At 45.5% G+C, this 22,245-nt stretch overlaps 1 protein-coding gene across 4 annotated transcripts in view; it reads left to right on the forward strand.

The window, feature by feature from the left end:
- The window catches only part of LOC118402512 (chromodomain-helicase-DNA-binding protein 8-like), a 28,417-nt gene extending 6,199 nt beyond the window's left edge, over nt 1-22,218 (forward strand). For 3 of the 4 annotated variants that reach the window (XM_052476578.1, XM_052476579.1, XM_052476580.1), the window contains 29 exons: nt 28-145; nt 290-367; nt 514-651; nt 768-889; nt 964-1,207; nt 1,555-1,731; nt 1,912-2,154; nt 2,280-2,439; nt 2,829-3,039; nt 3,460-3,655; nt 3,767-3,937; nt 5,086-5,379; nt 5,477-5,697; nt 5,857-6,059; nt 7,223-7,379; nt 7,468-7,557; nt 7,666-7,769; nt 7,865-7,988; nt 8,105-8,180; nt 8,265-8,539; nt 9,834-10,066; nt 17,706-18,365; nt 18,451-18,563; nt 18,749-18,976; nt 19,203-19,298; nt 19,461-19,616; nt 19,733-19,843; nt 19,953-20,057; nt 21,143-22,218. In XM_052476578.1, coding sequence (XP_052332538.1) covers nt 28-145; nt 290-367; nt 514-651; nt 768-889; nt 964-1,207; nt 1,555-1,731; nt 1,912-2,154; nt 2,280-2,439; nt 2,829-3,039; nt 3,460-3,655; nt 3,767-3,937; nt 5,086-5,379; nt 5,477-5,697; nt 5,857-6,059; nt 7,223-7,379; nt 7,468-7,557; nt 7,666-7,769; nt 7,865-7,988; nt 8,105-8,180; nt 8,265-8,539; nt 9,834-10,066; nt 17,706-18,365; nt 18,451-18,563; nt 18,749-18,976; nt 19,203-19,298; nt 19,461-19,616; nt 19,733-19,843; nt 19,953-20,057; nt 21,143-21,496 — 5,458 coding nt within the window. In that variant the 3' untranslated portion in view covers nt 21,497-22,218. The remainder of the gene's footprint in view (nt 1-27; nt 146-289; nt 368-513; nt 652-767; nt 890-963; nt 1,208-1,554; nt 1,732-1,911; nt 2,155-2,279; nt 2,440-2,828; nt 3,040-3,459; nt 3,656-3,766; nt 3,938-5,085; nt 5,380-5,476; nt 5,698-5,856; nt 6,060-7,222; nt 7,380-7,467; nt 7,558-7,665; nt 7,770-7,864; nt 7,989-8,104; nt 8,181-8,264; nt 8,540-9,833; nt 10,067-17,705; nt 18,366-18,450; nt 18,564-18,748; nt 18,977-19,202; nt 19,299-19,460; nt 19,617-19,732; nt 19,844-19,952; nt 20,058-21,142) is intronic. The other variant, XM_052476581.1, reaches the window with a different exon arrangement.
- The last annotated feature ends 27 nt before the right edge of the window (nt 22,219-22,245 follow it).

Raw genomic sequence — 22,245 nt, forward strand, 5'->3', positions numbered from 1 at the left:
CCCTGACCCCCCTGTTCTCTCTCTCAGCTCCTACATGCACTGTGAGTGGGCCACTTTGGAGCAGCTGGAGAGAGACAAGAGGATCCATCAGAAGCTCAAGAGATTCAAGGCCAAACATGCACAGATGAGACACCTTTTACAGGAGGTAAGGGAATAATATGGCCTCTTTCACAGAAACATTTTGGTAACCCTCCGATTGTGAAGTAGGTGGGTATGTGTATAGAGGTGTAACTTTAGGGATTCGCTGTGTTTTTTGTGTGTGTCATCCTCTCTGTGCTCCTGTCCTTAGGAAGAGGAGCCCTTCAACCCAGATTATGTGGAGGTGGACCGGATCCTGGATGAGTCCAACAGTGTGGACAATGGAGAGGTGAGAGAAGTCAATGACTGAATTCTGATCTCTAAAGGACAAGTCTTAATCTGTTCTTGTTAACCATGAATTAAAACCATGAATTGATCTCATTGTGAAAATTCTGGGTTAGACAAATAATCCTAAATGTGTATTGTATCTTCCAGCTGGTGGTGTATTACCTGGTGAAGTGGTGCTCTCTGCCCTATGAAGATGCTACCTGGGAGCTAAGAGAGGATGTGGACGAGGTCAAGGTGGAGGAGTTCAGGAAGATCCAAGACCGCCAACCTCAACTCAAGAGAACGGTGCGTGTGGTTATTCACTGGTCGTGTGTGTTCACAACGTTCCATGTGAGTAGTGCCACTGCTTTAATCCAATAAGTCATAATTTCACAGTCTAAACCATTCGCTCCTCTCATTAGCCCCGACCCCAAGCAGCTGCATGGAAGAAGCTGGAGGAATTCAGAGAGTATAAGAGTGGGAACGTACTCCGAGAATACCAGCTAGAAGGAGTCAACTGGCTGCTCTTCAACTGGTACAACAGGTACTAATGTTTCTGTTATTGAATGCATTTCACATCCCATTCTATCCATATTAACACATCCTCTCGCCCTACAGACAGAACTGTATCCTGGCAGATGAGATGGGTCTAGGGAAGACCATCCAGTCCATCTCTCTGCTGTCCGAGGTGTTTGGTGCCGGGGTCCAGGGCCCCTTCCTGGTCATCGCTCCTCTCTCTACCATCACCAACTGGGAGAGGGAGTTTGCCACCTGGACTGACATGAACGCCATCGTCTACCACGGCAGCCTGGCCAGCAGGCAGATGATCCAGCAGTACGAGATGTACTGTAAGGATGACAAGGTGTGTGTGTCGCATTCTATTTGTGTAACCTTAGAACAGAAGAATGGATTACAGTGGTTGCAGTGTTAGTGTTGTTGTGCAGTAGGAACTGTCGGAAGACAATGATTCTCTCGTGTTTACATTTACATTACATTTAAGTCATTTAGCAGACTCTCTTATCCAGAGCGACTTACAAATTGGTACATTCACCTTATGACATCCAGTGGAACAGCCACTTTACAATAGTGCATCTAAATCTTTTAAGGGGGGGAAGGATTACTTTATCCTATCCTAGGTATTCCTGTTCAGATAATTTGATTCTTGGTACATTGACATATAGTTCCTCTAACTAGAGTGTTGTATTACAGGATCATCTGATCCCAGGGGCGTATAAGTTTGATGCCTTGATCACCACATTTGAGATGATTCTGTCCGACTGCCCTGAGCTGAGGGAAATCTCCTGGCGCTGTGTGATCATTGACGAGGCTCACCGCCTCAAGAACCGCAACTGCAAGCTGCTGGACAGTCTCAAGATGCTGGACTTGGTGAGTAATCAGGGGATAGATGGTCTAAGGGACAGGGTGACAAATGTATTGTGATGTGACATTTTGGTCTTGTTTAAAAAGAGGCATAAAAACACCCCTCTACCTCTTTTTCTCTCTGTTCATCTCCTTGTCTTCCTCCTCCACTCTCGATTCCACTCCCCTGTCCTCCCTGGTTCTCAGGAGCATAAGGTGCTTCTAACTGGTACCCCCCTCCAGAACACAGTGGAGGAACTCTTCAGTCTGCTGCACTTCCTGGAGCCAGCTCAGTTTTCATCAGAGTCTGAATTCCTTCGTGACTTTGGAGACCTCAAAACAGAGGAGCAAGTCCAGAAGCTCCAGGCCATTCTGAAGCCTATGATGCTGCGCAGACTCAAAGAGGACGTGGAGAAGAACTTGGCGCCAAAACAGGAGACCATCATTGAGGTAAGATTTGACACTCAAAATTAATAATATTGCACCATATAACCAATGTGACCTTGTATATGCGAAGCAGAATGTTTTTCTTAATGGACCATAACCATCAAGCTAATACAACCTTATTTACACAGGTGGAGCTGACAGATGTGCAGAAGAAATACTACCGAGCCATCCTAGAGAGAAACTTCAGTTTCCTTAGCATGGGAGCCACCAGCAACAGCAACGTGCCCAATCTGCTCAACACCATGATGGAGCTACGCAAGTGCTGCAACCACCCCTACCTTATTACTGGTACCTTACACCACAACAACACTTCAATACCCTTCCTCCTCCAAAAACAATAACCCCAACAGCGACTCTTAATGCTGCTAGCCTGCAGTCACTTGATGCTTACCACAGCATCTGTTGACCTAACACAGCATCTGTTGACCTAACACAGCATCTGTTGACCTAACACAGCATCTGTTGACCTAACACAGCATCTGTTGACCTAACACAGCATCTGTTGACCTAACACAGCATCTGTTGACCTAACACAGCATCTGTTGACCTAACACAGCATCTGTTGACCTAACATCACTCCAACTGTTCATCTGTATACGCCACTGTCTGCATACCTTTCCCAGGATGCAATGGTATACAATGGGATAGTAACCCCCCCTTCTGTCTGTTCTGTCCAGGGGCAGAGGAGAAGATTGTGGCTGAGCTGAGGGGTGTTTACAACCCTGTGGCCCCAGACTTTCACCTGCAGGCGCTGGTGAGATCCGCAGGCAAGCTGGTCCTGCTCGACAAACTGCTGCCTCGCTTGAAGGCCGGGGGACACAAGGTGCTCATCTTCTCCCAGATGGTGCGCTGCCTGGACATCCTGGAGGACTACCTCATCAACAAGAGGTATGCGGGTCTAGATAGACTGCCTCATCAATAAGAGGTATGCGTACAGCCCAACACATCACTGGAGCCAAGCTTCCTGCCATCCAGGACCTATATACTAGCCGTGTCAGAGGAAGGCCCCAAAAAATGTCAAAGACTCCGGTTACCCAAGTCAGACTGTTCAGTAAGCATTTCATAAGGTTGTATTCGGCTTAGGTGACAAATAAAATTATATTTATGACGGTCTAGATCGACTGGCTGCCTCATCAACGGGTATGATGGGCATGTTGAAAACAATAGATTTTGCTAGTAAGTTTTGTTTTACTACATTATCAGTCTGTGGTAGTAGACTAGGATGTGGGTCATTTTAAAAGTAGACAGACTGGATGTGAAGAGTAATCTAGATGAGTAAGATGTTGTCTTTATTAACGTTCTGCCCAGATACCTGTACGAGCGTATTGATGGCAGAGTGAGAGGGAACCTGCGTCAGGCAGCCATTGACCGCTTCAGCAAACCAGACTCGGACCGTTTCGTCTTCCTGTTGTGTACACGGGCTGGAGGTCTGGGCATCAACCTAACTGCTGCTGACACCTGCGTCATCTTTGACTCCGACTGGAACCCTCAAAACGACCTGCAGGTAATGTCTGATCTCCCGCTTTTGTGTCTGGTTCCTTCCAATGTTTCGTCCTAGTACCCTTACCACACAATGGCATTCTATTGATGTACTAATCCTGCCTTCTCGCAACAGGCTCAGGCGCGGTGTCACCGTATCGGCCAGTCCAAGGCGGTGAAGGTGTACCGTCTGATCACCAGGAACTCTTATGAGAGGGAGATGCTAGACAAGGCCAGCCTCAAACTGGGTTTGGACCGGGCTGTACTGCAGAGCATGAGCGGTAACAAGGAGAGCAATGTCAATGGAGTAAGGAGGTCCAAGCTGTTGTTTACTTAATATGGAGTTTTTTTTGTCTGCTGTTTGTTTAGATGCTAACTGGTTAAAACCTGTTAAGCCTACCCCTTACTTTTTCGAACATTCTGTTAAAAATCGCGCAACATTTCAGCGTCCTGCTACTCATGCCAGGAATATAGTATATGCATATGATTAGTATGTGTGGATAGAAAACACTGACGTTTCTAAAACTGGTTAAATCACGGCTGTGACTATAACAGAGCGTGTGTTTCATCGAAAAGCGCAAGAAAAACTGATCACCGAAAGCTGGGGAAAATATCCATGCGCCACTTGCATGTATTGTCTATGGGAAACCAAATTACATGGGGCTGAGATTGCAATTCCTACAGCTTCCACACGATGTCGCCAGTCTTGTCAATTGCCTGGGCTTTGTTTCTTGGTCAAACGAGTAAGAGAGAGCCCATTCCTTCCGGTCTCCGACAGGATGTTTTGGAGGAGAAATTTCAGAACATGATTTGAAGACGTGGAGCTATTCAATACACATCACCCCGTGATCAATTTGATAGATTATTAACGTTTACTAATACCTAAAGTTGGATTACAAAAGTATTTCGAAGTGTTTTGTGAAAGTTATCGTCAACTTTTTTAATTAAAAAAAATTACGTTGCGTTTTAAAACGCTGTTTTTTTCTGGATCACACACTTTTCATAGATCGATATTTAGGGTATATATGGACCGATTTAATCGAAAAAAGACCCAATAGTGATGTTTATGGGACATCTAGGAGTGCCAACAAAGAAGCTCGTCGAAGGTAATGAATGTTTTATATTTTATTTCTGCGTTCTGTGTAGCGCCGGCTATGCTAATTATTTTGTTTACGTCCCCTTCAGGTATTTCGGGGTGTTGCATGCTATCAGATAATAGCTTCTCATGCTTTCGCCGAAAAGCATTTTAAAAATCTGACTTGTTGGCTGGATTCACAACGAGTGTAGCTTTAATTCAGTACCCTGCATGTGTGTGTTAATGAACGTTTGAGTTTTAACGAGTGCTATTAGCATTTAGCGTAGCGCATTTGCATTTCCAGATGGCTAGATGGAACGCCTGTGTGTCGGGTGCGCTTAAGAGGTTTAAATGTCCGTCCTGTTCCAACCGTTTCGTAGCAAATCCAGCAGTTCTCCAAGAAGGAGATCGAGGACCTCCTGAGGAAGGGGGCGTATGCTGCCATTATGGACGAGGAGGACGAGGGCTCCAAGTTCTGTGAGGAGGACATTGACCAGATCCTCCAAAGGAGAGCCACCACCATCACCATTGAGAGTGAGGGCAAGGGCTCCACCTTCTCCAAGGCCAGCTTCGTGGCTACTGAGAACAGGACCGACATTGCCCTGGACGACCCCGAGTTCTGGCAGAAGTGGGCCAAGAGGGCAGACATAGACTTTGATTCCATGAATAGGAAGGTAATACTAACGTCTCAGGCGTGTGTATGTTTACTCTGTGCTTGTTTTTTGTGAGAAAAGCTAATTTTCCTTATGTTTTCTCACACCATCCCTGTAGAACACCCTGGTGATTGACACGCCCAGGGTGAGGAAGCAGACCCGTCAGTTTGCCACCCTGAGGGGCGAGGGTGGGGAGATATCTGACCCCGATAGTGACGACGAGTACCCGCCTGCCAATTCCCGGCAGTCCCGGTCCTCTAGGCGCTCCGAGCGCCACACTGGAAACGGCTACGGCCGCACCGACTGCTTCCGTGTGGAGAAACATCTGCTTGTTTACGGGTAGGTGTATTTGGCTAGGGCCTGAAGTTTTTTTTTTTTCTGGACAGGTGTAGTTATAATACATATGATAGTGAAGTTGTTACCGGAGTTTCTAATAAAGTAAGCTCCATGCTATTGTGTTGAGCCTCCTTTCTCACTCTGCGACCTGTGTTTGTTCAGGTGGGGGCGCTGGAGGGACATCCTGTCTCATGCACGCTGTAAGCGGCGCCTCGGGGAGCGAGACGTGGAGACTATCTGCAGGGTCATCCTGGTCTTCTGCCTGCTGCATTACCGTGGAGACGAGAACATTAAGAGCTTCATCTGGGAGCTCATCACCCCGCCAGAGAACGGCCGGGAACCCCACACACTCCTCAACCACTCTGGTACGTACTGAACCCCACACACTCCTCAACCACTCTGGTACGTACTGAACCCCACACACTCCTCAACCACTCTGGTACGTACTGAACCCCACACACTCCTCAACCACTCTGGTACGTACTGAACCCCACACACTCCTCAACCACTCTGATATGTACTGAACCCCACACAACCACTCTGGTACTCAACCCCACACACTCTCAACCACTCTGGTACGTACTGAACCCCACACACTCCTCAACCACTCTGGTACGTACTGAACCCCACAACCACTCTGGTACGTACTGAACCCCACACACCCCTCAACCACTCTGGTACGTACTGAACCCCACACACTCCTCAACCACTCTGGTACGTACTGAACCCCACACACTCCTCAACCACTCTGGTACGTACTGAACCCCACACACCCTCAACCACTCTGGTACGTACTGAACCCCACACACTCCTCAACCACTCTGGTACGCACTGAACCCCACACACTCCTCAACCGCTCTGGTACGTACTGAACCCCACACACCCTCAACCGCTCTGGTACGTACTGAACCCCACACACCCTCAACCGCTCTGGTACGTACCCCCACACACTCCTCAACCACTCTGGTACGTACTGAACCCCACACACCCCTCAACCACTCTGGTACGTACTGAACCCCACACACCCCTCAACCACTCTGGGACGTACTGAACCCCACACACTCCTCAACCACTCTGGGACGTACTGAACCCCACACACTCCTCAACCACTCTGGGACGTACTGAACCCCACACACTCCTCAACCACTCTGGGACGTACTGAACCCCACACACTCCTCAACCACTCTGGTACGTACTGAACCCCACACACTCCTCAACCACTCTGGTACGTACTGAACCCCACACACCCTCAACCACTCTGGTACGTACTGAACCCCACACACCCCTCAACCACTCTGGTACGTACTGAACCCCACACACTCCTCAACCACTCTGGTACGTACTGAACCCCACACACCCCTCAACCGCTCTGGTACGTACTGAACCCCACACACCCCTCAACCACTCTGGTACCCATTGTCCAAATATTTCTTGCTGTTTTGGATAACTTTGTTAATGTATTTTCTCTCACTTTAGCGTTGCCTTCCAGGGTCCTGCGTAATATGTTTCAATGTGTTTCTATGTCTAGGTTTGTCCATCCCTGTTCCTCGGGGCAGGAAGGGGAAGAGAGTGAAGGCTCAGAGCTCCTTTGATGTTCAGAAGGTGGAGTGGATCCGCAAGTACAACCCCGACTCCCTGCTTCTGGACGACAGCTACCGCAAACATCTCAAGCACCAGTGCAACAAGTCAGTGTGTATTCACCCTCAACCTCTATAGAGAGTACTGAAGTGTTTATGCTCAGTGTCAGAGCATTAACCCTTTCCTCGTCGTCAGGGTGTTGCTGAGAGTACGTATGCTGTACTACCTGAGACAGGAAGTTATTGGAGAACATGCTGATTCTGTGCTGAGAGGAGCTGATGCCAGGTCTCAACCTATTAAAAATCCTTGTTATCTGCTATACACATGCCCACATACATACATCTACACACACTCTCAGGCGTATACTGAATCCATCTGTCTGTGTCCTCGTAGGGATATTGACATCTGGATGCCTGAGATGGAGCAGCTTGAGGTGCCATCAGGCTGGTGGGATACAGAGGCAGACCGCTCCCTCCTCGTCGGAGTTTTCAAACATGGTGTGTGTGAATGTGAAAAAGTATTTAGGAGTTTGTTTAGGAACGTGGTGTTTAGTGAGTGTGTTTTGTAGTAACTCCACAGTGTGTTGCTCCAGGGTATGAGATGTACACTACTATGCGTGCCGACGACTGTCTCTGTTTCCTGGAGAGAGCTGGTCGCCCTGACGACCAGGCCATTGATGCTGAGCAGCACTCTGCAGACGCAGAGCTGGGAGACGGGTGAGCTACACTGGCTAACCTTATTAGCACCTCACCAAAAAACCCGCTAACTATATATTACAGAATTATTTAGAGCTGGCCTCACCACCATTAACTTGAAAAAACAATTCCCCCAGAGGAGACGATGACAAGTATTCTGAAGACCCGGAGTTCAAGCCTGCGTTAAGGCACACCAAAGACCTATACGAGGAGGTGTGAATCAGTGCTTATTATTCTCATTGATTTGATTTTGGTTGTAGAATATTGTTGACATTAATGATAATTTCTCTCCCCCAGGCTGACTCCTTGAACATGGATGATGATATCTGTGTCGAGGACAAGGCATTGCCTGTTAAAACCAAGGGGCCGCCCTCTGGCCAGTCCGAAGCCTGTGAGTGGCCGACCAGCTCATCACTTACCGCGCGGCTCCGTCGTCTAATCACGGCATACCAGCGCAGCTACAGGAGAGAGCAGCTGAAGGTGGAGGCAGCAGAGAAGGGCGACCGTAGGCGCAGGAGGTGTGAGCAGGCCAGTAAACTGAAGGAGATTGCACGCCAGGAACGCCAACAGAGGTACCAACTACTACCCTCAACTATTAACTCTGCAAGCATATGTGTCCTGAAACTGAGGTACAGTTGTTGATATGTTTGTTTAATGTCTCTGTATGGTGTAAGGGACAGTTTGAAATTGACTGGGTTGGGGGTCCAGAATAGCCGAATGTTTTATAGCCGAATGTTACCTGCTTGCATGAAAGAACAGATGTGACATGCAGCTCAAAGGTCTCCTATTGATCTTGTTAAGGCTATACAAATGTAATATACTGATTTTGTAGATTCTTGAAGTTGATTTGGATATTATATTTATGGGACACTGCAACTCAATAGATTCTTGTAGTCAGCCTGAAGTAAACATTTCTAAAGGTAAGACATCTATAGCTTATCGGCTCTATAAAATCAGCAATGCGTGCTTATAGTCATTTTCAATGATTTTCCCCAAAAACCTTCCCAATTTAAATGTTGACTGCAAAGTAGCAGAATTGATACGGATCAAATCATGATAAATCACGATGATTTATATCAATCGGGTGCACATGATACAGTTTCCTACGAAGTGGGTTAACTCTATTGGCACGATGTAGGGTGTTTGGCTTTTACGCCAGTGACCCGGTTTCACTTCCTTGTCCTGCCGTTTACTACATTTTTTATTTATTTAACTAGGCAGGTCAGTTAAGAACAAATTCTTATTTTCAATGATGGCCTAGGAACAGTGGGTTAACTGCCTGTTCAGGGGCAGAACGACAGATTTGTATTTGGATTCGAACTTGCGATTACTAGTCCGACGCTCTAACCACAAGGCTACTGGTCTAACCACAAGGCTACTGGTCTAACCACAAGGCTACTGGTCTAACCACAAGGCTACTGGTCTAACCACAAGGCTACTGGTCTAACCACAAGGCTACTGGTCTAACCACAAGGCTACTGGTCTAACCACAAGGCTACTGGTCTAACCACAAGGCTACTGGTCTAACCACAAGGCTACTGGTCTAACCACAAGGCTACTGGTCTAACCACAAGGCTACTGGTCTAACCACAAGGCTACTGGTCTAACCACAAGGCTACTGGTCTAACCACAAGGCTATTGGTTGAGTGTGGTGCATTGGCACAACCTGTTGGTGGAAAATGTGTTACATATAATTATAAATATAGCGTCAATGTTAAATCAAGAAGGGTGAGATTATTATTTTTACAGTACAAAGGGAGGGTCATGTGAATTTGGAACTGTCCCTAACCGTACATTCTGGTATAAGATTGAGTGAGTTTTTAGTGTTTTACTACTTTAAACATTAGTCTTTTGTCTCCTTGCTAGGTGGACCCGTAGAGAGGAGTGTGACTTCTACCGTGTGGTGTCCACATTCGGTGTGGAGCGAATAAAGAAAGAGGCAGATACCCCAGAGGGGGAAGAGGCTGAACTGGAATGGGCTCGCTTCCGGACATTTGCCCGTCTAGAAAAGAAGACTGACGAGAGTCTGAGCCGCTACTTCCGCTGCTTCATGGCTATGTGCCGGAGGGTGTGCAACCTGCGGCCCGCCTCCGGAGAAGGTCAGAACTACATCAAATGTTATTACAGTCAAGGTGTTGATAAAGTGTGTAGTCACTAAAAGGTAGACTCAGCAAAATGACGTTGCCACGAGCCACACCGCATATGTTGAGATGTGCGAGATGCAAGACTTCGCTCTCACACCGTCACAAACAATATCTGCGCATGTGCACGGGTTCACTTCACTCTGTACAGCGTGGTAGCCACAGGATCCAAACAGCAGAGAAGTTGAGCCTTGCGCTTCAATGCTCTTAGTTATTGTGGAAATTCAGCCACTGTTGCTGTTTACTTTCTGCATCAATGTCATATCGTTGAGTCTACCTTTTTAAATCAGTCAAATACACTGAACTAAAATATAAACGTAACATGTAAAGTGTTGGTTTCATGAGCTGAAATAGACGATCCCAGACATTTTTCAAAAAGCTTCTTTCTCTGAAATGTTGTGCACAAATGTGTTTACATTCCTGTTAATGAGCATTTTTCTTTTGCCAAGACGATATGCCACACCTGTCAGGTGTATAGATTAAGAAGCTGATTAAACAGAGTGATCATTACACAGATGCACCTTGTGCTGGGGACAATATAAGGCCACTCTAAAATGTGCAGCTTTGTCACACACAATGCCACAGATGTCTCAAGTTTTGAGGCAATTGGTAGCCACCTGGACAGCTGATGAAACTGGGTTTGCACAACCAAAGAATTTCTGCACAAACTGTCAGAAAACGTCCCAGGGAAGCTCATCTGCGTGCCAGGGTCTTAACCTGACGTCAACGTTGGGGTTATGGTATGGGCAGGCATAAGCTACTGACAACAAACACTTTTTATCAATGGCAATTTGAATGCACAGAGATACCGTGACGAGGTCCGGAGTCACCTTGTCTTGTCATTCATCCGCCTCCACCTCATGTTTCAGCATGATAATGCACGGCCCCATGTCGCAAGGGTCTGTACACAATTCCTGGAAGCTGAAAACGTTCCAGATCTTCCATGGACTGAATACTCACCAGACATGTCACCCGTTGTTATTTTTTACTGCTGCTCTTTAATTACTTGTTACTTTCATCTCTTTTTCTTATCCATATATTTTTTTTAACTGCACTGTAGGTTAGGGGCTTGTAAGTAAGCATTTTACTGTAAGGTCTACTACACCTGTCGTATTCGGCGCATGTGACTAATAACATTTGATTTGATTGAGCACATTTGGATTGCTCTGGATTGACGTGTATGACAGCCTGTTCCAGTTCCCACCAATATCCAGAACGGCCATTGAAGAGGAGTGGGACTAGGGCTGTTAAGGTGACTGTAATAATGCCACGACGGCAGTCAAATTTCACGTGACTGTTTTAGTCACGGTAATTGGGCTTCTCCAAGCTCTGATGCTGCTGATGGTCATTAGTAGCCCACCAAACTTGCTAACTGCCTGGTACTTAGCACTCTATTGTCTCTCATCACTCTAACATCAATGCAAATCTTTTCGAAAATCTAATCAAACACTTCATGAGAGCTAATGTTGCATAACATTTTCTATAGGCTATGCAATTGCTTGAGAAAACAGTGGTGCACTCAATTAAAAGGATCCCATCACCTTTTTAGTCTATGCCTACTATATTTAAATCTTAACTTTTCTAATATTAAGCACATTGCTTCTTTTTACAATATGAGTATAGCCTACCTGGCTGGCATAAAAATTGACCACGGGAAAAGCGTCCTCCATTCACAATTTAAGTGCATATATGACATTTTATATAAATGTTTTCCCCTGCCCCTGTTTCGAGACGGGTGCATGATAATGATCCATTCTAAATCAAAACAAATTTTACACTTAAATGATTTAGTACAAAGACCAGATAAAATCAGGAATAGTCTGATGGGTGATAACACTAGCTTAACACTTGTGAATGATGACCAGCTTGGGTGCAGTAAGGCAAGAAACAGCGCATGCCCTTTTTTTTTTTTTTTTTTTTCAAAATTGTAGTCGCAAACCTCATGTAGCCTAGCCCAAATGCCTATAAGGTTTGTTTCACAACTGAAGTGTCCAAATAACTTCTTTAAAATTAAGCACATTTAATCCGCTTTAAAATGAGTGTAGAGCCTAATTGGCATACATACGCAGAGTGTGAGTTTCAAGTTTGGGGGAGAATTTTCACCATAAAAAGGCACCTTTTTTAATAATAGTCATTACATGCATAATCGCATTTCCAGTCACTTTTGAGAATAGTATTCCAGCTAATTGATTGCATTTTGGAATTTTTGCGCTTATAGCCTATTGCCGTGTGCGCATTGCTGCGCTTATGTGAAAAATAAACTATTAGGCTATCAAAAATGTTCTGATCTGTTGCGTCAGCCTAATTGAGTATAAACATTTTTTGGTTGTATTAATTTGGGCTCTATTGCATCCCATAACTGTCCGACTACGTTTGAAATATATATTTCTCGCACAGGATAGAGTAGGTCAACTATTGTACTATTTATTTATTTTATTTGACCTTTATTTAACCAGGTAGGCCAGTTGAGATTCTCATTTACAACTGCGACCTGGCCAAGGTAAAGCAAAGCAGTGTGACAAAACAACAGAGTTACACAAACAAAAGTACAGTCAATAACACAATAGAATAATCTATGTACAGTCGTGGCCAAAAGTTTTGAGAATGACACAAATTAATTTCCACAAAGTTTGTGGCTTCAGTGTCTTTAGATATTTTGTCAGATGTTACTATGGAATACTGAAGTATAATTACAAGCATTTCATACGTGTCAAAGGCTTTTATTGACAATTACATGAAGTTGATGCAAAGAGTCAATATTTGCAGTGTTGACCCTTCTTTTTCAAGACCTCTAATCTGCCCTGGTATGCTGTCAATTACACATCCTGACTGATGGCAGCCCATTCTTGCATAATCAATGCTTGGGAGTTTGTCAGAATTTGTGGGGTTTTGTTTGTCCACCTGCCTCTTGAGGGTTGACCACAAGTTCTCAATGGGATTAAGGTCTGGGGAGTTTCCTGGCCATGGACCCAAAATATTGATGTTTTGTTCCGCGAGCCACTTAGTTATCACTTTTGCCTTATGGCAAGGTGCTCCATCATGCTGGAAAAGGCATTGTTAATCACAACTGTTCCCGGAATGTTTGGGAGAAGTTACTCTCGGAGGATGTGTTGGTACCATTCTTTATTCATGGCTGTGTTCTTAGGTAAAATTGTGAGTGAGCCCACTCCCTTGGCTGAGAAGCAACCCCACACATAAATGGTCTCAGGATGCTTTACTGTTGGCATTACATTTACATTACATTTAAGTCATTTAGCAGACGCTCTTATCCAGAGCGACTTACAAATTGGTGCATTCACCTTATGACATCCAGTGGAACAGCCACTTTACAATAGTGCATCTAAATCTTTTAAGGGGAGGGGGGGGTGAGAAGGATTACTTTATCCTATCCTAGGTATTCCTTAAAGAGGTGGGGTTTCAGGTGTCTCCGGAAGGTGGTGATTGACTCCGCTGTCCTGGCATGACACAGGACTGATGGCAGCGCTCACCTTGTCTTCTCCAGACAAGTTTTTTTCCGGATTCCCCAAACAATCGGAAAGGGGATTCATCAGAGAAAATGACTTTAGCCCAGTCCTCAGCAGTCCAATCCCTGTACCTTTTGCAGAATATCAGTCTGTCCCTGATGTTTTTCCTGGAGAGAAGTGGCTTCTTTGCTGCCCTTCTTGACACCAGGCCATCCTCCAAAAGTCTTCACCTCACTGTGCGTGCAGATGCACTCACACCTGCCTGCTGCCATTCCTAAGCAAGCTCTGTACTGGTGGTGCCCCGATCCCGCAGCTGAATCAACTTTAGGAGTCGGTTCTGGCGCTTGCTGGACTTTCTTTGGTGCCCTGAAGCTGCCTTCACAACATTTGAACTGCTCTCCTTGAAGTTCTTGATGATCCAATAAATGGTTGATTTAGGTGCAATCTTACTGGCAGCAATATCCTTGCCTGTGAAGTCCTTATTGTGCAAAGCAATTATGACCGCACGTGTTTCCTTGCAGGTAACCATGGAACAATGATTCCAAGAACCACCGTCCTTTTGAAGCTTCCAGTCTGTTATTCAAACTCAATCTCCGGCCTTGTCCTCGTCAACACTCACACCTGTGTTAATGAGAGAATCACTGACATGTCAGCTAGTCCTTTTGTGGCAGTGCTGAAATGCAGTGGAAATTTATTTTGGGGATTCCGTTAATTTGCATGACAAAGAGGGACTTTGCAATTCATCTGATCACTCTTCATAACCTTCTGGAGTATATGCAAATTGCCATCATACAAACTGAGGCAACAGACATTGACACAAATATTAATTTTCATTCTCAAAACTTTTGGCCTTGACTGTACAGTGTGTGTGCAAATGTAGAAGAGTAGGGAGGTACAATGTAGCATTAACACTGGAATGACAGATGTGCAGATGATGATGTGCAAGTAGAGAATGGAGATACTGGGGTGCAAAAGAGCAAGAGGATAAGTAACAAAATGGGGATGAGGTAGTTGGGTGTGCTATTTACAGATGGGTTGTATACAGGTACAGTAAGCTGCTCTGACAGCTGATGATTAAAGTTAGAGAGGGAGATCTAAGACTCCAGCTTCAGTGGTTTTTGCAATTTGTTCCAGTCAATGGCAGCAGAGAACTGGAAGGAAAGGTGGCCAAAGGAAGTGTTGGCTTTGGGGGTGACCAGTGAAATATACCTGCTGGCGCGTGTGCTACGGGTGGGTGTTGCTATGGTGACCAGTGAGCTGAGAAGGCAGGGCTTTACCTAGCAGAGACCTATAGATGACCTGGAGCCAGTGGGTTTGGTGACGAATATGTAGTGAGGGCCAGCCAAAGAGAGCGTATAGGTCGCAGTGGTGGGTAGTATATGGGGCTTTGGTGACAAAACTGATGGCACTGTGATGGACTTACATCCAATCTGCTGAGTAGAGTGTTGGAGGCTATTTTGTAAATGACATCGCCAAAGTCAAGGATCGGTAGGATAGTCAGTTTTAGGAGGGTATGTTGGCAGTGAAATAGGAAGAAGATTTCTAGATTTAATTTTGGATTGGAGATGCTTAATGTGTCTGGAAGGAGAGTTTACAGTCTAATCAGACACCTAGGTATTTGTAGTTGTCCACACATTCAGAACCGTCCAGCGTAGTGATGCTAGTCAGGCAGGAGGGTGCGGGCAGCAATGGGTTGAAGAGCATGCACTTAGTGTTTATTGCATTTAAAAGCAGTTGGAGGCCTCAGGAGTGTTGTATGGCATTGAAGCTCATTTGGAGGTTTGTTAGCAGTGTCCAAAGAAAGGCCAGATGTATACAGAATGGTGTCGTCTGTGTAGAGGTGGATCAGAGAATCACCAGCAGCAAGAGCGACATTATTGATATATACAGAAAAAAGAGTCGGCCCGAAAATTGAACCCTGTGGCACCCCCATAGAGACAGAGGTCCAGACAACAGGCCCTCCTATTTGACACACTGAACTGTATCTAAGAAGTAGTTAGTCAACCAGGCAAGGCAGTCATTAGAGAAATCAAGGCTGTTGAGTCTGCCGATAAGAATACGGTGATTGACAGTCGAAAGCTTTGGCCAGGTCGATGATGGCGGTTATGATATCATTTAGGACCTTGAGCATGGCTGAGGTGCACCCATGACCAGCTCAGAAACCAGATCGCAAGTTGATGCAGGGGTGCTGAGATGTTGGTAGGGGTAGCCAGATGGAAAGCATGGCCAGCTGTAGAAAAATGGTTATTATAATGATCAATTATCGTAGTTTTATCAGTGGTGACAATGTTTTCTACCCTCAGTGCAGTGGGCAGCTGGGAGGAGGTACTCTTATTCTCCATGGACTTTAATGTCCCAAAACTTTTTGGAATCAGTGCTACAGGATGTACATTTCTGTTAGAAAAAGCTAGCCTTAGCTTTTCTAACTGACTGAGTGTATTGGTTCCTGACTTCCCTGAAAAGGTGCATATCGCGGGGGCTATTCAATGCTAATTCAGAACGCCATAGGATGTTTTTGTGCTGGTCAAGGGCAGTCAAGTCTGGGATGAACCAAGGGCTATATCTGTTCTTAGTTCTACATCTTTTGAATGGGATGGAGAGGAAAGATGGAAAGCACTTTTAAAGAGCAATCAGGCATCCTGGTTGCTCTTGGTACTATGGTGAATATTAGATTGACATAGGCTAGTGCTTTTGCTGTTCGTTAGGCCTACTCATCTTGTTGGCTGACAAAGTAAATGTGGACCGTTCTTCCAATATCTTTAATATGCACCTCGGAATTGAATAAGGACACATGCAGTTGCATCCCTGATGTGTCTGTCTTCACTTGTAGCATTCGAGAAATAACGTATCACGTGACGGGCATTGTCTAATGAGAATTTAGCTATTTGAGAGAGCCATGTGAGTGAGAGGTGCTTCGGTGCATGCAGCCAGGAGAATGGAATTCTAATTTATATTCATCCCAAGGACACAACGGCCACTGGCTGCAAAAGGCATGTTTTTTTTAAGGGGCATTACGTCCACACAAAAGTTGATGCTGCCGGGAAATTCAAGGCATTATCAATTGCTTGTCAAATTGTGAATTAGAGACTGAAGTGTGTGCAGCACGAGGAAAAACCAAAGCAGAGCTCGTGCCTTTTTCATGCAACTTTTTTCAAATCATTGTTAGTTGCTTCATGCAGGCTTCGAATGTAATAGAAATCTAAACATATAGCCCAATGTTTGTATCACAACTAAAGTTGCATTAATAACTCTAAATGAAGCATATAGGAGGACCTGGTGCTTTGTTAACCGTTCAACACGAAATAGCTGCATATTGCAAAAATCGTTTGGAGAAAATATTATTGTATTTTATTATGCTATGTTCAATTGTATTCTTCATATTATAAAATAATGCCACAGAATTCTATGTAAATCTTTTCTGCTAAATGAACGAGTGTAGCCTACAGCCATATGGCATAGCCAGATCGGAGCATAACATTAGAACAACTGAGTATTCTGTTCTTCTGAAATAGATGACATTTTCTTCATATCATGTTTCTTTAGACCTGTCTAAAATAATGTATTTATTGTGAATTTGTAGGCTATATTACATGGATCTATTCGACTTTTTAAAATGTAGATGTTCCAAAGGTCTGCATCAGTGGTTTGTAGGCTGTGTGTGGAAGTCAGGAGATGCTAAATGTGTTTGTTAATTAGCGGTCAATTACCGTGAAAATGGCAGTTATTTGCTTGACAATCACCGGCTGACAAAATGTCATGATCGCCACATCCCTAAGTGGGACAGCATTCCACAGGCTACAATCAACAGCCTGCTCAACTCTGTGTGAAGGAGATGTCGCGCTGCATGAAGCAAATGGTGGTCACACCAGATACTGACTGGTTTTCTGATCCATGCACTTCTTTTTTTTTTGTGACCAACAGATGCATATTAGTATTCCGAGTCATGTGAAATCCATAGATTAAGGCCTATTGAATTGATTTCAATTGGCTCATTTCCTTTTATGAACTGTAACTCAGTAAAATCTTTGAAATTATTGCATGTTGCGTTTTTATATTTTTGTTCAGTGTATCGTGTTTAATATTTTGGTAGATCTGAAGAGAGACAGGTCTCTAACCCCTTTCTCTGTCCCCAGACCCTTCAGAGCTGGGCCAGTCTCTGGCCCCAATCACTGAGGAGCGAGCCTCTCGCACCCTGTACCGCATCAGCCTGCTGCGCCGTCTCCGTGAGCACGTCCTGCCTCACCCTTCTCTGGAGGAGCTCCTTCTGCTGGCCCTGCCCAGCTCTGAGCTGCCTGCCTGGTGGAGCACTCCAGCCCATGACCGGGAGCTCATGCTGGGTTCCGCCCTCCACGGCGTCAGCCGCACTGAGCTCTCGGTCTTCCTCGACCCGCAGTTCTCATTCAGCCAGGCCCGCCACGACTACCTCGAGAACCAGCAGAACCAGCCCGCCCCCGCCACTCCCCTCCTCCAACCACAGGCAGAGGAGGGCTCAGTCGTCAAAGAAGAGGAGGGTCTGGACAAGGAGTCCCGCATCCTTGGAGCCTCTGAGGCTCTCGGCCACCCAGATACCCAGATCACACACCTCTCCCGTCCTGATGGGAAGGGCCGAGCCCGGACCGGCTTGGGATGGAAGAAGAGCAGGGGGAGAGGGCCGAGAAGTGGAGGAAATAAAGGAGAAAGAAGTGTAGGAGGGATTTCCGATTCTGACTCTGACTCTTCTGGCTCGTCTACCTCCTCCCAGCGATCAGGCAGCTCTGACGACAGTGGCGACAGTGAAACAGAGAGGGAAAGAGGTGAGTGGGGACTGAGTGATATCGAAGTGTGAGGATTGAGATAAGACAACACACATTGATGAGGTTTTTTAAATTCTGTTTTCAGCTGCTTTTAAGATGGAGGAAGATGGGGAGAACAGCTTGCTCTCAATGACTCCATCTCAAGATGGTGCGCCACCAGAGTCCCTTACCGACCCATTCAGGGTTGATTGGCCCAAGGTATGTAGGTTGGGGACATATACAGTCTGCAACTATAGAGTATGGATGGATCCAGATATGTGGATGATGTTCTGGTTGCTTGCACATTAGTACTTCAAATACAGTATTAACAGGAAGTTGAATATGAACTGTACAGTAGAAGGGATTGTTGTTTTGGTGGAGTGATTGGCTGGTTTCTCCCTCAGGACCGTGTGTTGATAAACCGGCTGGACAGCCTCTGTACCCTGGTGCTGTCTGGGCAGTGGCCAACAGGGCGGCGCTATGCCTCTGATGCCCAGCTCAACCCAGGCTCTGACGACCTAGGGGCAGGGGATGAGCTCAGCTTTGCACGGCTCATGCGGAAAGGCAACAGCACGCCCGGTGGAGAAGGAGCAGACGGACAGGAATCTGAGTTCACCGTCAAACTCCTGAAGGTGAGATGAGAGGAACACAGAAAAGTTGAATCAATTCTGGTGCTGGGGGACCCACAGAGTGGTCAGTATTTTGTTCTAGCCCAGTAATAACACCTGATTCAGCTTTTTAGGCCATTGAAGTACATTGGGATAAAGCTTCTTTGACTGAGGTACAGATGGAATGACTTAATTGTCTCTTTCTCCATCCCCCCCTTTTTTTTTTTTTTTTTACTTCCTACTCTCTTAGGAGGAGGGGCTGAAGCTGACCTTCTCTAAGCATGCCTTGATGTCCAATGGGTCAGGGGGAGAGGGGAGCGGACGCAGGAAGCGTAGGGACCAAGAAGTACACATATATACAATACTAGTGCACATTCTCGTAGTCAGAGGTTAAGACTGCTCATAATACACAGATGTGCAGACAAAGAAACAAACTCTGGAATCTACGTACTCAAACATTCATGTAATGTTTGCATTTATCATGCCTCATTCATAATCTTCCACCTAGTTGTCAGATCCAGACGGAGCGGTGGTCGATGCCATGACGGGCACAGTGCTGAGTGGGGAGCGAGCCCCTCGCCGCAGAGACCTGCCCAACTGGCTGAAAGAGAACCCAGACTATGAGGTGGAGGGAGACATGTTGGAGGTAGATTTACCTGGAAAAGTATGTCCATGTCTGTCTCTGCCTATGTCTCAATTGAGGCTCTGGCCAGAAGTACTGCAATTTGTGAGAAATACAGTATCATTTGAGATTTTCAGTGTGTGTCCCCCCCCCCCCAGCTCCTTGTGAACCAGAAGAGGAGGAGGAGGAGGAAGAAGAGGACTGAGAAGACCGCAGCACTGTTGGGCAGTGAGAAGGTTAAGATCATTGATATGAGGACAGGAAAGAAGGTGAGAAATGGCAAAGGATGAATTACATGGGTGCATTGGGATCCTCGGTCAAATATTTATTTGTGGATGTTGATTGCTTAAGGGTGGATTTTCTTTCCCTTTTATTCAGGTTGGGGCTACGTATGGACCTATGCTGCAGGATCTGAGGGTGTTTCTGGAGGAGAACCCTGACTGTGCAGTGGCACCAGAATGGGCTGAGATGGTCCAGAGCTCTGTGAGTACCCTTAACTTATTTACAGCACACGTTAGGGCTGGGCGATATGGCCAAAATCTCCTATCCTGATAATGATACATATCACGATGTAGCACATTTTCTGTAAATTCAATGAATAAATAGTTTATATAAAATGACCACATGTAAAGGCCTATTTCTTATTACATTTTTTATTATTATAAATAAAAGGTACATACTCATATTTTATTATTTCTCCTTTTATATAGAACCTTTGTGCAAATATTCAATTAAGCATGTAACAAAATATGAAATATTAATGTATAAAATCTAAAGGTAAATAGAAAACATTTCAACTATAGTTCAAGTATATATATATTTATATTTTTGGGGGCTTGCCTGTTTTGCATGTTATTTTGGCATTAATTAGTCTTAACAATTTGCATTTGGTTCCTTGGGTCAAGTGTTAGCACCAACTCGCGAAACCCCCGTTTCTCAACCGTGTATATTGGGGCCGTGTCTTTGCAGATGTTATCTCCTTCCAGCTTCGTGATTCTTTGCCATATGGTGTGCCGCAGGCAAAACCCTCTTGCAACGTTTGAGTTGGGGGTTTGATTTGAGCACTCGACTATACTTTTTTGGGTCTCGTCCGTAGACTCTCTGTACTGTTTCACATGATTCTTGCGTAGGTGGTAAAAGATGTTAGTGGTTTGAGCCTGTTGTTGGGACTAGCCTGAGGCATATTTTGCAGAGGACGGTTTTCTGGTCCGTGTCAGACTTCGTACCCAAACCACGTCCATACAACCGAAGTAGCCCCTCTTTTAGGTACGAGCTCTGTGTCTCCGTGCTCTGTGTCACATTCACTCTCCTCCATGTTTGTGTTGCGAATTTCCTTCCACACGTGAACACAGTGTTGTCCAATTGACAAAAAATATTGCCGTAAAGAGTGATTTGCGACACAATTAAATAAACGATAGAGCATAATATGAAACGATAGAAAACATCTATTGTCACACTATATATATCGCCCAGCCATAGCACACATCAAGTTCAGTGAATCAGTTCTGCTTCACATTGTGAAATATTTCCAAAAACTGATCCTGGTTTACTCTATTTTGTCCTTCCAGGGCTTTCTGCCAGACAGCCTCTTCCACCGGCTCCTCTCTGCACGCTCTGTTATCCCCAAGAGAGTCCGCCGCCACCACCACCACCACCACCACCATGCCCCTCAGCCTGCCCCGCTGGAGGACCCAGTCCTGGGCGGAGGTGTAGAAGAGACCCTGGTCTCAGACGGGGCCTACATGATGGAGGACGAAGACTTGGAGAATTCCCCTTTCCTGACTCAAGCTTTTGAAGTTAAGATGGAAGGCGGCGACAGCTTGTCACAAGGCGGATACGAGAGTTCTGACAGGGAGGCCCTTTTGGACGACGTCATCATGGCTCAGAAGGACTCAGACTCTTCCTCCAGCTCAGAGGATTGACCAAGCCCATTTAGTCTGATATAGTCCCAGAAAAATCATGTTATTTTCCCTTTCATGTTATTGCTCATTGTTTATTTTTATCATGACATATATTGAATTTTGGATGAATTTGGTTTTTGTTCTTCTTACTCACTTGGTTTATGTAGATTTTTGGAAAGGACCAGGTTTGCACCCTACTCTTTCCATTCCCTTCATTCATGATATTCCCCCTCCCTCCATGACCATCCCCTTGGCACCCTCTACCACACAGTGAGTCCACACCCAACTCTGTTTCTCAACCCACTGCTCCTCTTCTCCCTCAAACCCATTCCCAGTCTCAGCTATAAGGGGAGCCCTGCTGTGAAGGCATTTGATCAAAGAACCTCCTAGCTAGTCCTCCAGTATAACTGGACGAGAGGACATGCGTACTGAGCAGACCAGAACTTTGCTCCCATGATGCCTGAGTCTGATGTCATAGGCCATTTCTGCTCCCTGTTGAGTCAGTGAACTTGAAGGGGTCCAATTTGTGATGTACATTTTTTCTGGTAGGGTAAAGGTGGTGGTGGGGGGGGTACCGGTATATAAGTTACTGATCCAGTGCTAGGAAGATGGGTGTATTGTACAATGTAGAACAGGTCAGTTGTGTGCTATGGTGCAAAGATGACCACGATGAGTTAATATTCTTGTTTTATGACCTGAATGTATCTGTGATATGAATAACAATCTACAGTGAAAGCAGCCAAGTCATCTTGTCCTTGTGTATTTGTGTG

The sequence above is a fragment of the Oncorhynchus keta genome, chromosome 23, assembly GCF_023373465.1.
Source record: "Oncorhynchus keta strain PuntledgeMale-10-30-2019 chromosome 23, Oket_V2, whole genome shotgun sequence".
Taxonomy (NCBI): Eukaryota; Metazoa; Chordata; class Actinopteri; order Salmoniformes; family Salmonidae; genus Oncorhynchus; species Oncorhynchus keta.